This window comes from Amblyraja radiata, chromosome 1 (assembly GCF_010909765.2).
Source record: "Amblyraja radiata isolate CabotCenter1 chromosome 1, sAmbRad1.1.pri, whole genome shotgun sequence".
Taxonomy (NCBI): domain Eukaryota; kingdom Metazoa; phylum Chordata; class Chondrichthyes; order Rajiformes; family Rajidae; genus Amblyraja; species Amblyraja radiata.
In genome coordinates, this window is record NC_045956.1 from 123646165 (window position 1) to 123659488 (window position 13324).

At 40.8% G+C, this 13324-nt stretch overlaps 1 protein-coding gene across 3 annotated transcripts in view; it reads right to left on the reverse strand.

The window, feature by feature from the left end:
- Nucleotides 1–1567: 1567 nt before the first annotated feature.
- rab3c (RAB3C, member RAS oncogene family) overlaps nt 1568–13324 on the reverse strand; it is a 157256-nt gene continuing 145499 nt past the window's right edge. For all 3 annotated transcript variants that reach the window (XM_033030157.1, XM_033030148.1, XM_033030166.1), the window contains exons 4-5: nt 11923–12047; nt 1568–3620 (exon numbers count right to left, since the gene is read on the reverse strand). In XM_033030157.1, coding sequence (XP_032886048.1) covers nt 3433–3620; nt 11923–12047 — 313 coding nt within the window. In that variant the 3' untranslated portion in view covers nt 1568–3432. The remainder of the gene's footprint in view (nt 3621–11922; nt 12048–13324) is intronic.

Consider the following 13324-nt stretch of genomic DNA (forward strand, 5'->3'; position numbering starts at 1 on the left):
TTAGGAATTTCCTTTTCAATAGTATTCAATGTATGAGATGGATATTGGAGGCAATTTTTTGTGATCATTTGAGAGACAATTGGGCATAATGGTGGGTGAGATAAAAAAAGATCTCTAGATTAATCATCTAAGGCTGGCTGTTACACTGTCAAATATAATTATTAACAAAATATTTAACCATTTTAAAAACAGTTCAATTTGAAGCAAGTTGATGGTTGTGGGTCTGTCCCACATAGGCAACTTTTTAGGCGACTGCAGGAGACTATGCGGTCGCCACATGTTCACGGGTGGTTGCCGGGGAGTCGCTTTCATGGTTGTGAGGAGTTCCCGCATTCTGGGAACTAGTTATGGTCACATCAATTTTTTCAACATGTTGAAAAATTAGCGGCGACTAGAATGGAGAGTAGTGAGAATTCTCGTGCCGTAGGTGGGTCGCCAGGTGGTCGAAGGTTCTCTTAGGTTCTCATAGGTTGTAGCCGGTGCTGACCGGTGAATTTCATTGGCTCATTGGGAAAAAAAACCCAGTCGTTTTCAGAACCGGTAATGTTAATGTCCGCCGAGCTTCACAACCGTGTATCTCTGGCTTCTTAAAAGTTGTCACCACTCCTTCTCACCCCTCTCTCCCCCTTCTCCCTCTTTTAAAGTACACTGTGCTTTTTAGCTTCTTAATTACAGTGCCAACCTTCCTGTTCATCGCGGTGTGTCTATCACATTGGCTTTGCACCGTGTGAATTTCACGCAGACAGCGCTCCCCCCGCTTGCCCTGTCCCCCGCCTGCATAACGGGCTGGTGAAGAAAGCAATGTGTTTGTGTGTGTTCCACTCTGACAGTCGCCATTCCAGTTGCCAGTTTTTCAGGGGACTGCCGGCAACTTGACAGTCACTGGCAGTCGCCTGAAAAATCTCCTAAGTCGGACAGGCCCATTACTTTCCACAGTAGACATCAGGGGTGAATTTTGCAAGGTTTTTTCGTTTATCAGTTCTAACTTGGTAGAATTATGAAAGCAATATAAATTTATCCTGTAGACTACGGAGAAAATTCTGAACAACATTTTGGAAATAAAGGTAAAATTTAATGCCCAATGTTCCCTGACTAGTACTATCAATAGCTTGCAAATAACTAGAGAACTGACAGGGGAAGTTAAAATCAAAAATCATCATTAAAATATGTTAACTTCAAGCCCTGTTGTATACAACTTTGCACAGTTATCTGCATTGAATTAGAAATGCACCATATATTCTGAAATATTGCACTTAGTGGCCTATTGTCCCTCAATACAGAGGCTACACAAAAGTATAAAACACAGATCACTCCAGCACCAATGCATCATTTTACATTTGCTCCATTTAGATAAAAAATGTCAGACATCAGAAAGATAACTTGAACTACACTTAATATTACACAATCACGACACATTGTTTATTTGCACAAAAATACTTACCTTCTTGATTTGCTTTATTGATACGGTTGTTGATACAGCTTTATTAAATGCTGGCTAAACTGAGGTTTCTGAGCAACAACAAAAATTGTCAAACTAGCATTAAAATTACATGAAAGATGATGTAAATTCTCAGTGGATATAATTTTTCTTTAAGAATGCGGTAGGGTACGGCATTTTAAACAGATTTACATTCATGCTTTTCTCTACATTAATACGTGACAAACAATTATAACTAAGGCTGTCACGGATTGCCCTAGATTGGAAAGTGCAGCCACAAAAGCCAAGGTTACATTGCCATCTTCAGCTCCAGCGTTAGGGGGAGAATAGTTGATTGCCAGTGCAGTGGTGCATACTTACTTTGCCCATGCACTCACTGTTGATTTCTAGGATGCCCTGTAAGTTGTTGAACTGAAGGATTGGATGCACCGTGTATCTGTACTCAGCTATATACCAGCCACGGTTGATACATCTGACACTTACACAGTTATTCTAAAAGAGTTGTTTGTCTTCACTTAAGAGAGGTTAGGATTTTTTCTTTATTTATAAGTACATTTTGAGTTTTATTAATTAAGAGCCGTTTCACATTTTAAAGTGAATTTATCTTTTTAAGGTTTTTTAGTAATACTTGCTTTTTTATATTTTTTACAGGTTTCCAAATGTCTCTGATGATCTAAGGCATTGTCTGGGATAAGTAAGATCACACTAAATCCCCTGCATCCTATGGCCAAATCATATGCTCATAAGTGATAGGATCAGAATTAGGCCATTCAGCCCATCAAGTCTACTCTGCCATTCAATCATGGCTGATCTATCTTTCCCTCTCAACCCCATATTCCTGCCTTCTCCCCATAACTCCTGATACCCGTATTAATCAAGAATCTATCAATCTCTGCCTTAAAAATATCATCACAACCTATGGCTAAAACTTGCACATATTTAATACTAATGGTTGTAGAACAATTATTCCCATTACCTCCCCAAGGGCCATAAATGACACATACAAAATAAAAATAAAAACGGACAACAATTTTCAATCTTACAGGACAGGTTGTTGTAGATGGCCTACAATAGGTACTGTTTAATGACACAGGCCCAGGCTCTGCTTTCCAGTAATATTTGAAGAAGTCAATTTCAATCTGCAAGTTGTCCCAGTGAATCAACAGTTAGTCTGAACAAGTAGAATTGTAGTTCCCTCCCGGTACAACACAAGTGGTGTGAGATGAATGTTCCTACACCACCTAGCTTTAGTGAATTTGAGTACCAGGTCAGGGCCTCACTCTAGGGTTGAACTGGCATTATTTTTTGAACTGGAATTTTTTTTTTTGTCAGCACACATCCATAATTAATTCACAACAACATCAACATTTGTCAGGTAATGTTAGATCTGATACTGCTGGTATATATATTGAAAACACATTTACAAATACATATTATTCATCAAGGCATACTGTTAATTGGAATTGCTACCTTTTAAATGACATATGAATACTTACGGCTAGACAAGGGTAACAAACGTTCAAGCAATCAAGCTATGTTTACTCAGTATTTTAAATGCAAACATTTCCAGTGTTGAATTTTGTGCAGACTGAGGATTGGCTTTTTATCATCAATTCATCATCCAGAAAATACTTGAAAGGCCACATAAGTTTAGTAAACAGGGAAATCTTAAGTAATTTATAGATGTAGTACACTGAGTCTAGGAAGCTTTTGTTCCTAGGAACCCATTGTTCCTGTAACAGTCACACAAACCTTGAGTCTACAGATAAAACGCAGAATCAATACAATATTTGTAAAGGCTGACTAAGTGTCAGTATTAATGGAAGAGGTCTTAGGAAAGAGTACTGAGCACAGACTAGCAAAAAATAAATATAGATTGGTTTGTTTAATAATATATAGAGGCCAAACAGTTACATTTTCATGGACTAATAACTAAGGACTAATTTTTGTGATATAGACACAATTTGATTGCCTCCACATGTTTATGGACGTCACTAACAGCCGCAGTTTTGTTGCTGTGGGGGTGGGTTCTCTGTGAGTTTTGTGTTTTGTTTTCCTGCAGCAACAGTAGGATCTGTATCTAAACTCTCCAACATCTTCTCACAGATGATGTCAACAAGCCGCTCAAATGTTTGCTTGACGTTGATGTGATCCTTGGCACTGGTTTCAAAAAATTCAAAGCCTTGCAGAAAGAAAAAGAAAATATTAGTTCCTTAATGGACTGATTTTACGAACAAACACAAAAATAACTGCTTATGCTCAACATCTCAGCTGTTTTTTAGTCTGTAATTGATGAGTTCTGGCTGAACAATGTATTTGGAAGCATTCAAATGTTATCTGGAATAACGAGCGAAAAATATTTTGTAAATATGATTGACCCTGAAATGAAAAATCAGTGAGCCATATTTCCAAATGATTTCCTACTGTATTACAACTATAGGTACAATCTGTTTTCTATTCCTGGGCAGGAGTTTAGTTCCCACTGCCTGCAGCCTGGATACCACCCATGGATTATTCTCGATTCATGGGATGGCCACCACAGTGATTCTGGCAGTGCACGGTCTGGTGAGGTGGGAGAGAATGCAAGATCGCAGGGCTACTGCAGGGTGGGAACAGGGAGTATCCAACATGAAATAACCTCTTAAATGTCACACTCGACTTGTAACGCAATTGAAGTCAGTATTGATCCAAGGCTTTTTTTTAAGTAACACTGGTAAGATATTTTGTACCTTTCCACTCAAGTGGCAGTTTAAATTTAACAAGTCCCCTTTGTCAAATTTCCAATACCAATATCTGAGCAGTCGCTCAATGCTATCTTTGCTAGTACAGCTGCTGGCCCAGATCCCAGGTTCAAACCTGACCTCGGGTGCTTTCTATGTGGAGTTTGTTGCATATTTCCCCTGTGATTGCATGGATTTCATCCGGGTGCTCGGGATGCTTCCCACATCCCAAAGATGTGTGGGTTTGTAGATTAAATGGCATCTGCAGATTGCCCTGAATGTGTAAGGAGTGGATGGGATGATATATAACTATTGTGAATGGGTGATTGATGGTCGGCATAAACTCAGTGGGCCAAAAGGCCTGTTTCCATGCTGCATCTTTCAATCAAAAACTTACACAGCTTTTTTCTGCAGTCTGCCTTCTGAATTGTGCAGCTATTTTCACAAGACAGTGAATCACAACATATGTATGAACTGCACCAGCATTTTACATCATTTTTATTCTGAACTTGGGAATTCCTTTTGGTGAGTTAGCCATTGTGATAAAACCTCTTCAAGTTGCCTGGTGCTACCTGAGGCAAACATTTCCAGAGGATTCAAGCAATAGTCATAGAATATGGGCACCTTGTGAAAATTGGAAAGGACACAAAGTGGTGGAATAACTCAGCGTGTCAGGCAGTATCTCTGGAGAACGCGGTCAGGTGTCGTTTTGGGTCAGGACCATTCTTCAGATTATGTGAACGGAGCTTCTGAAAACTGTTCTGCCACTGCTGGTGCCTGGGTAGCCTTGTTATCTCCTTTCAGCATCAAGAGCAGGCACCCAAGGGTGCTTACTGGAGACCTCTTATCAATCGCACATTGTATGTTCTAATTGGGGCTGATGTTCACCAAGTCTCCTATGATCCACTTTCACTCCTGATTCCTCTGCATGGTATTTTACTCTAAATCACATGTTCCCCTTTTTGCCAGTAGTTGTATCTCTCTAAATGCTGAAGGGAGAGAGAGAAAGAAACACAGTTTGATGTGGTAGGTGAGAGGGTGGTGTGGTTTGCTGTAATAGAAGGGTCTTCTGCTCCAGCTTCCACTTGCATGACCTCTGATGGCTTTTCATCTGAAAAGAAAGGAAATTCGGGTTATCAGGTAGAAAACTTGAGCTATTCTGTGTAACACTTAAAGACCACGCCATGCCCTTTGTTGCAACTGTGTCTTAGCTGCTGAGCCAACCACTTGCCTTAATACTTGTCCATCCCCGGCAGCACTGTCAGCAGGTCACTGGAAGAACTTCAGTCTTCCTTCCTCAGGTCAGAATAGAGGTCTCGCATTGAGGTTGAGCAATGTTTTTTTCTGCGAAAGAAGAAGACATAATTAAAGCACTTCAAAAAATGTACCTATTGAATTAATTAAGTTTAATATAATGACAGTGGCAGCAGGCACACATGAGGAATGGCTTCTCATACATGCAGAGTGTGGGAGAGGTGCACTAGCAAGTTGCATATAGTAATGGGAGCAAGGATCATTGGTGCGGATTACAGCCCAGGAAGCGGGGTTAAGGTAAGGGATGATGGAGTGCGGTAAACAGCAAGTGCACCAAAGGAAAATGCTTACCTTAGCTGCCTTCCTGAGGAATTCCAGCTACCAAGAAGGTAGTGCACATCACCAATGCCACTTTCCTCCAATAAGTGCACATCACAGATCATAGGAGTTTTCTGCCACGACTTCAAGGAGAGTGTTCACTCTTCTCTGTATTTTAGTTAGCAGACCATCCAGGTTTAGTTCAGAAACATATGCTCCCACCCATCCACCCCCTCAACAAGGTCTGACTCCTGCCTTTGTGCCGTCAACGTCCCTTAAAGCAGAAGGAGGTTTGGTACCAAATCTCTGCATAGGGACCTTCTCAAATAGCTCTCCTAGCTGCCATGGTTACTTGCATCCCATCCTTGGGCACTATTGCTCCCCAGTATAATTGGTTTGCATTGCTGGCCTGCCTTGAATAACCTGAGGTAAGTGATCTCTGCTGAAGTCATTACGAAACCTGTAATTCCTCAAAAGATTATTAGTTAAAGATATACAGTTAAAAAACCCATCGCGGGGCTTGTCTCAACAGAGGCCCAGGAGCCGTTACAGAGGGAGGAGCGACCTCCGTGTGGTGAGTTAAAAAACCCATCGCGGGGCTTGTTTCAACAGAGGCCCAGGAGCCTTTACAGAGGGAGGAGCGACAAAAATCTGCAATGTTCCATTCGCAGATCACACTTCAATTTAAGGGGGCTGGTGGAAGCCTCTGATTGGTCGAACGGACTAGAGGAAGCAGCCGTTACAGGACTAGAGGAAGCAGCTGATTGGCTTGTATCCCGGGTAAGGCTTTATTGTATTCGGATAAGGGGGAGAATGAGGGCCAGGGCAGTTTACTGTTCTGGATGTCAGATGTGGGAGATCATGGAGTCTGAGTGCCCTCCAGACGTCCACATCTGCGCCAGGTGCGTCGAGATGGGGCTCCTAAGGGACCGTGTTAGGAACCTGGAACAGCAACTCGATGACCTCTGTCTGCTCAGGGAGAGCGAGGAGGTCATAGATAGGAGTTACAGGGAGGTGGTCACTCCAAGACCACGGGAGACAGAAAACTGGGTCACAGTTAGGAAGAGCAACGGGCAGAGGCAGGGACTGGTGAGTACCCCGGTGGCTGTACACCTTGAAAATAAGTACTCATGTTTGAGTAAGGGTGGGGGAGACAGCCTACCTGGGGGCAGCGACAGCGGCCGGGCCTCTGGCATAAAGACCGGTCTTGTTGCTCAGAACGGTAAGGAAAAGAAGAGGAGGGCAATTGTAATAGGGGACTCTATAGTCAGGGGGTCGGATAGGCGATTCGGTGGACGCAGACAAGAGACCCGGATGGTAGTTTGCCTCCCTGGTACTTGGGTCAGGGATGTGTCTGAACGGGTCCAAGAAATCCTGAAATGGGAGGGAGAGGAGCCTGAAGTTGTGGTGCATATAGGTACCAACGACATAGGTAAAAAAGGAGAAGAGGTCCTGAAAGAAGAATTTAGGGAGTTAGGTAGAGAGTTAAGGAGAAGGACTGCAAAGGTAACAATCTCAGGATTACTGCCTGTGCCACGCGACAGTGAGAGTAGGAATGGAGCGAGGTGGAGGATAAATGAGTGGATGAGGGACTGGTGCAGTGGGTATGGATTCAAGTTTCTGGATCATTGGGACCTCTTTTGGGGAAGGTGCGACCTGTACAGAAAGGACGGGTTGCACTTGAACTCGAGGGGGACCAATATCCTGGCGGGGAGATTTGCAAAGGCTACTGGGGAGACTTTAAACTAGTATGGTTGGGGGGAGGGACTCAAATTGGGAAAGCTAGCAGTCAGTGTGTGAGGCAGGAGGCAGAGAATGGTAGCACTCTGACCCAAAATGTAGGGGAGAGAGAAGAAAAAGACAATAAACAGAGAATAAGAGAAGGTGGGTTTCTTAAATGTGTATATTTTAATGCTAGGAGCATTGTAAGAAAGGTGGATGAACTTAGAGCCTGGATTGACACCTAGAAGTATGATGTTGTGGCGATCAGTGAAACATGTTGCAGGAGGGCTGTGATTGGAAACTAAATATTCCAGGATTTCGTTGCTTCATGTGTGATAGAATTGGAGGGGCAAGAGATGGAGGTGTTGCATTGCTTATCAGGGAAGATATTACAGCAGTGCTTTGGCAGGATAGATTAGAGGGCTCATCTAGGGAGGCTATTTGGGTAGAACTGAGAAATGGGAAAGGGGTAGCAACACTTATAGGGGTGTATTATAGACCGCCAAATGGGGAGCGAGAATTGGAAGAGCAAATATGTAAGGAGATAGCAGATATTAGTAGTAAGCACAAGGTAGTGATTGTGGGAGATTTCAATTTTCCACACATAGACTGGGAAACACATTCTGTAAATGGGCTGGATGGGTTGGAGTTTGTAAAATGTGTGCAGGATAGTTTTTTGCAGCAATACATAGAAGTACCTACTAGAGAAGGGGCGGTGCTGGACCTCCTGTTAGGAAATGAGACGGGTCAGGTGGCAGAGGTATGCGTTGGGGAACAGTTCGGGACCAGTGATCACAATACCATTAGTTTCAATATAATTATGGAGAGGGTCAGAACTGGACCTAGGGTTGAGATTTTTGATTGGAGAAAGGCTAACTTTGAGGAGATGCGAAAGGATTTAAAAGGAGTAAATTGGGACATTTTTTTTTATGGGAAAGATGTGGAAGAGAAATGGAGTACATTTAAAGGTGAAATTTTAAGAGTACAGAATCTTCATGTCCCTGTTCGGTTGAAAGGAAATAGTAAAAATCGGAAAGAGCCATGGTTTTCAAGGGAAATTGGACACTTGGTTCGGAAAAAGAGGGAGTTCTACAATAATTATAGGCAGCATGGAGTAAATGAGGTGCTTGAGGAGTATAAAGGATGTAAAAATAATCTTAAGAAAGAAATTAGAAAAGCTAAAAGAAGATATGAGGTTGCTTTGGCAAGTAAGGTGAAAGTAAATCCAAAGGGTTTCTACAGCTATATTAATAGCAAAAGGATAACGAGGGATAAAATTGGTCCATTAGAGAGTCAGAGTGGACAGCTATCTGCAGAGCCAAAAGAGATGGGGGAGATATTGAACAATTTCTTTTCTTCGGTATTCACCAAGGAGAAGGATATTGAATTATGTGAGGTAAGGGAAACAAGTAGAGTAGCTATGGAAACTATGAGATTCAAAGAAGTGGAAGTACTGACACTTTTGAGAAATATAAAAGTGGATAAGTCTCCAGGTCCGGACAGGATATTCCCTAGGACATTCAGGGAAGTTAGTGTAGAAATAGCAGGGGCTATGACAGAAATATTTCAAATGTCATTAGAAACGGGAATAGTGCCGGAGGATTGGCGTACTGCGCATGTTGTTCCATTGTTTAAAAAGAGGTCTAATAGTAAACCTAGCAATTATAGACCTGTTAGTTTGACGTCAGTGGTGGGAAAATTAATGGAAAGGATACTTAGAGATAATATATATAAGCATCTGGATAAACAGGGTCTGATTAGGAACAGTCAACATGGATTTGTGCCTGGAAGGTCATGTTTGACTAATCTTCTTGAATTTTTTGAAGAGGTTACTCGGGAAATTGATGAGGATAAAGCAGTGGATGTTGTATATATGGACGTCAGTAAGGCCTTTGACAAGGTTCCTCATGGAAGGTTGGTTAAGAAGGTTCAATGGTTGGGTATTAATGGTGGAGTAGCAAGATGGATTCAACAGTGGCTGAATGGGAGATGTCAGAGAGTAATGGTGGATGGTTGTTTGTCAGGTTGGAGGCCAGTGACTAGTGGGGTGCCACAGGGATCTGTGTTGGGTCCACTGTTGTTTGTCATATACATCAATGATCTGGATGATGGTGTGGTAAATTGGATTAGTAAGTATGCAGATGATACTAAGATAGGTGGGGTTGTGGATAATGAAGTAGATTATCAAAGTCTACAGAGAGATTTATGCCAGTTGGAAGAGTGGTCTGAAAGATGGCAGATGGAGTTTAATGCTGATAAGTGTGAGCTGCTATATCTTGGCAGGACAAATCAAAATAGGACGTACATGGTAAATGGTAGGGAATTGAAGAATGCAGGTGAACATAGGGATCTGGGAATAACTGTGCACAGTTCCCTGAAAGTGGAATCTCATGTAGATAGGGTGGTAAAGAAAGCTTTTGGTGTGCTGGCCTTTATAAATCAGAGCATTGAGTATAGAAGTTGGGATGTAATGTTAAAATTGTACAAGGCATTGGTGAGGCCAATTCTGGAGTATGGGGTACAATTTTGGTCGCCTAATTATAGAAAGGATGTCAACAAAATAGAGAGAGTACAGAGGAGATTTACTAGAATGTTGCCTGGGTTTCAGCAACTAAGTTACAAAGAGAGGTTGAACAAGTTAGGGCTTTATTCTTTGGAGCGAAGAAGGTTAAGGGGGGACTTGATAGAGGTCTTTAAAATGATGAGAGGGATAGACAGAGTTGACGTGGATAAGCTTTTCCCACTGAGAGTAGGGAAGATTCAAACAAGGGGACATGACTTGAGAATTAAGGGACAGAAGTTTAGGGGTAACATGAGGGGGAACTTCTTTACTCAGAGAGTGGTGGCTGTGTGGAATGAGCTTCCAGTGAAGGTGGTGGAGGCAGGTTCGTTTTTATCATTTAAAAATAAATTGGATAGTTATATGGACGGGAAAGGAATGGAGGGTTATGGTCTGAGCGCAGGTATATGGGACTAGGGGAGAATACGTGTTCGGCACGGACTAGAAGGGTCGAGATGGCCTGTTTCCGTGCTGTAATTGTTATATGGTTATATGGTTGTATATTACTCTAGTACCTTCCACATCTGCTCAGCATTTGCTTTAATAAGAAATATTGATAATTTGCATTAAAAATTGATGCCCAAATGAATAATTATAATTGAAGTATTTTCAATATGTAAAGTTTTCAACTTTTCAAATTCAATTTTCAAATTCAAATTTTCAAATTTCAATTTTCAAATTCAATCTACATCATTTAAATGTTAAAACCTTTTGAAGAACGTGGTGATTGGTGCTTAGTATTTTGTCCCTGGCACATTGCTTTTTTCAACCCAGGGAACAGGAGCATTGCAACTCAGAAAAGTGAAAAACTGCTGATGTTGGAAATCTCAAACAAATCAAATAATTGAAACACTCAGTGGGTCAGGCAGTATTTGCAGAAGGGCAGCAAAGTTTACATTTCAGGTCAATGACTTTTCCCAGAAAGGTCATAATTAAAAATGCCCTGTTCTTCAAATACACACCAGGGGAAAATTATAATAGCCAATTATATGCAGCCAACCTGCATATCTACGGGATGTGGATGGAAAGTGGAGCAGTCAATGGGAGAACATGCAAACTCCACACAGACGGTACCCGAAGTCGGGATTGAACCTGATAGAACAATATCAATTTATGAGAGGGATAGATAGGATAGGCAGGCAGAACCTTTCTCCCAGTGTGGAAATGTCAAATAGTAGAGAACATAGCTTTAAGCATAGATCATAGCTCTTGCTCTAGTATCTTTGGCTTTAAAGCCAGAGGGGCAATGTTTAAAAGAGATGTGTGGGGCAGGTTTTTTATTTACACAGAGAATGGTGAGTGCCTGGAGTGCGATGCCAGGGGTGGTGGTGGGGGCAGATGCAATAGTGGGATTTAAAATGGTTTCAGATAGGCATGTGATTATGTAGAGAATGGAGGGATAGGGTTCATGTGCTGGCAGAAGGAATTACTTTAACTTGACATTGTGTTCCACACAAACATTGTGGGCCTATGGGGCCTATTCCTGCGCTGCATTGTTCTAGTTTCTAATATTTAGAATAGTTTAAAAATATTTCTCATAAGGTTTACTTTCATGGCTAGTTTTATGGGAAATGTTATAAATTAAGGTATGATGCAATGGCTATCCTCCAAAGGTGCCTTATTGTAAAACATATCATATTTTGCCTTATTTCACCATGCTTGTTCTGCCTCTCTCAAGCAAGAGTGAACTACTACAAATGTGAAAGGCAAGCTCCGATCACCTGATATTTCAATGCCACACAAATAGATAAAGAACGCTGGGAATCAAATTTGGTTCAAGATATTCAAAACACGTAGAGGATGACTGTAACGAGGGGGTATTTCGATAAGAGTGTACATTATCAGCAAGATGTATTGAGGACTGGCCAAAATTAGTGCTAAACAAAACGATTCACTTTGCTCAAGCATACCAAGTTGGTCTGCCAGTTGTTTTCCTCTCTCCATCGATACAATTCTTTCATCCTCCATGTCACATTTATTGCCAACCAGTACAACTTGTGCATTGTCCCAGGAGTATGTCTTGATTTGGGTTGACCTGAAAGAAAATTGAGAAATATCTAAGTCAATCTTTGCATATAATTTCCCTATTGTTGTAAAGATAACATTATTAATATTATGTAAATTATAATTACTCACGCTCAGAAGATCTGTCTCGAGAGTAACTCGCATAACTACACTTGCCTTCAATTTCTCCATGATGTAAATGGAGGAATTTCATGAATGAACGATAACCATTTGCGGGTTGTTTCATGTCATTGGGGAAATGTGACCAGTTACTTCAAGGAGTGAGCTAAACATGCATGATTTCTGCATCAGAGTACACAGGATTACATCACTATACCATCATTGGACCAATACTGGGCCAAATGGTCTTCTTAGTGCACTACAAAGTACTGGAGGAACTCAAGTGGGTCAGGTAGCATCTGCGGAAGGAATGGACAAGTGGCGTTTTATGGAATGGACAAGAGGCGCTAAATACACATCTTATTTGAGCATGAGCAAAAGATGAGCAAAAGATCAGTGTGATACTTGCACATAATAAAGTACACCATAACATTTTGTGTCTTTTAAGTGACAAATTTAAGACCATCAAAAATCCTCTAAATCCTTTCCAACCAAGCAAATCCACTTAAAATTTGCTACCATATTACTACACAAGACATTTTATTTAATTTTCTATCAGCTAGGGCTATGGAATATAGTTGCTAGGAGACTTCATGGAATATTTTCCTTAATAAAATATTTAGCACACCGATTGATATGCTTTATATGCTCTTACTGCAAATAATATCAAATGATGACTAATAAGGAAGCACATCATCTTGAAAGATCAATTATTTTTGAAGTGATAATGTAATCTTTAAGAGGACAAAAATCAACGAATCAACTATATATGATATACTTTTCAAATAACTTTGAAAAGTATATCATATATAATTCCTGTGACAAGGAATTGTTTTGAGAAAATACTATCTCATTCACATCACGTCTGAAACTTTTTATCCACAAAAGTTCTGGGTAAGATAAAGCTGTAAGAAGAGCAAGAAAATGGGATTTTAATTTATTATGTAATTATGTAATGGCTTAGATGAATCGCTTTTACACATGGGAAACACTTCATTATTGAAATGATAGTGAATAATGAAATGACTCCTTGCAGTGAAACATCACAGACCAGTATCTGTGCTCATGATGCTCTATCAGGAATCTTTAAGGCCTTATCATCGTGCTACCTTTGGTCTGGTTTTCAATAATCCTTCATATTTCTTAGTCCGAAATTAATTTAATTATTTTTGCAGCTCTGCAAAGTAG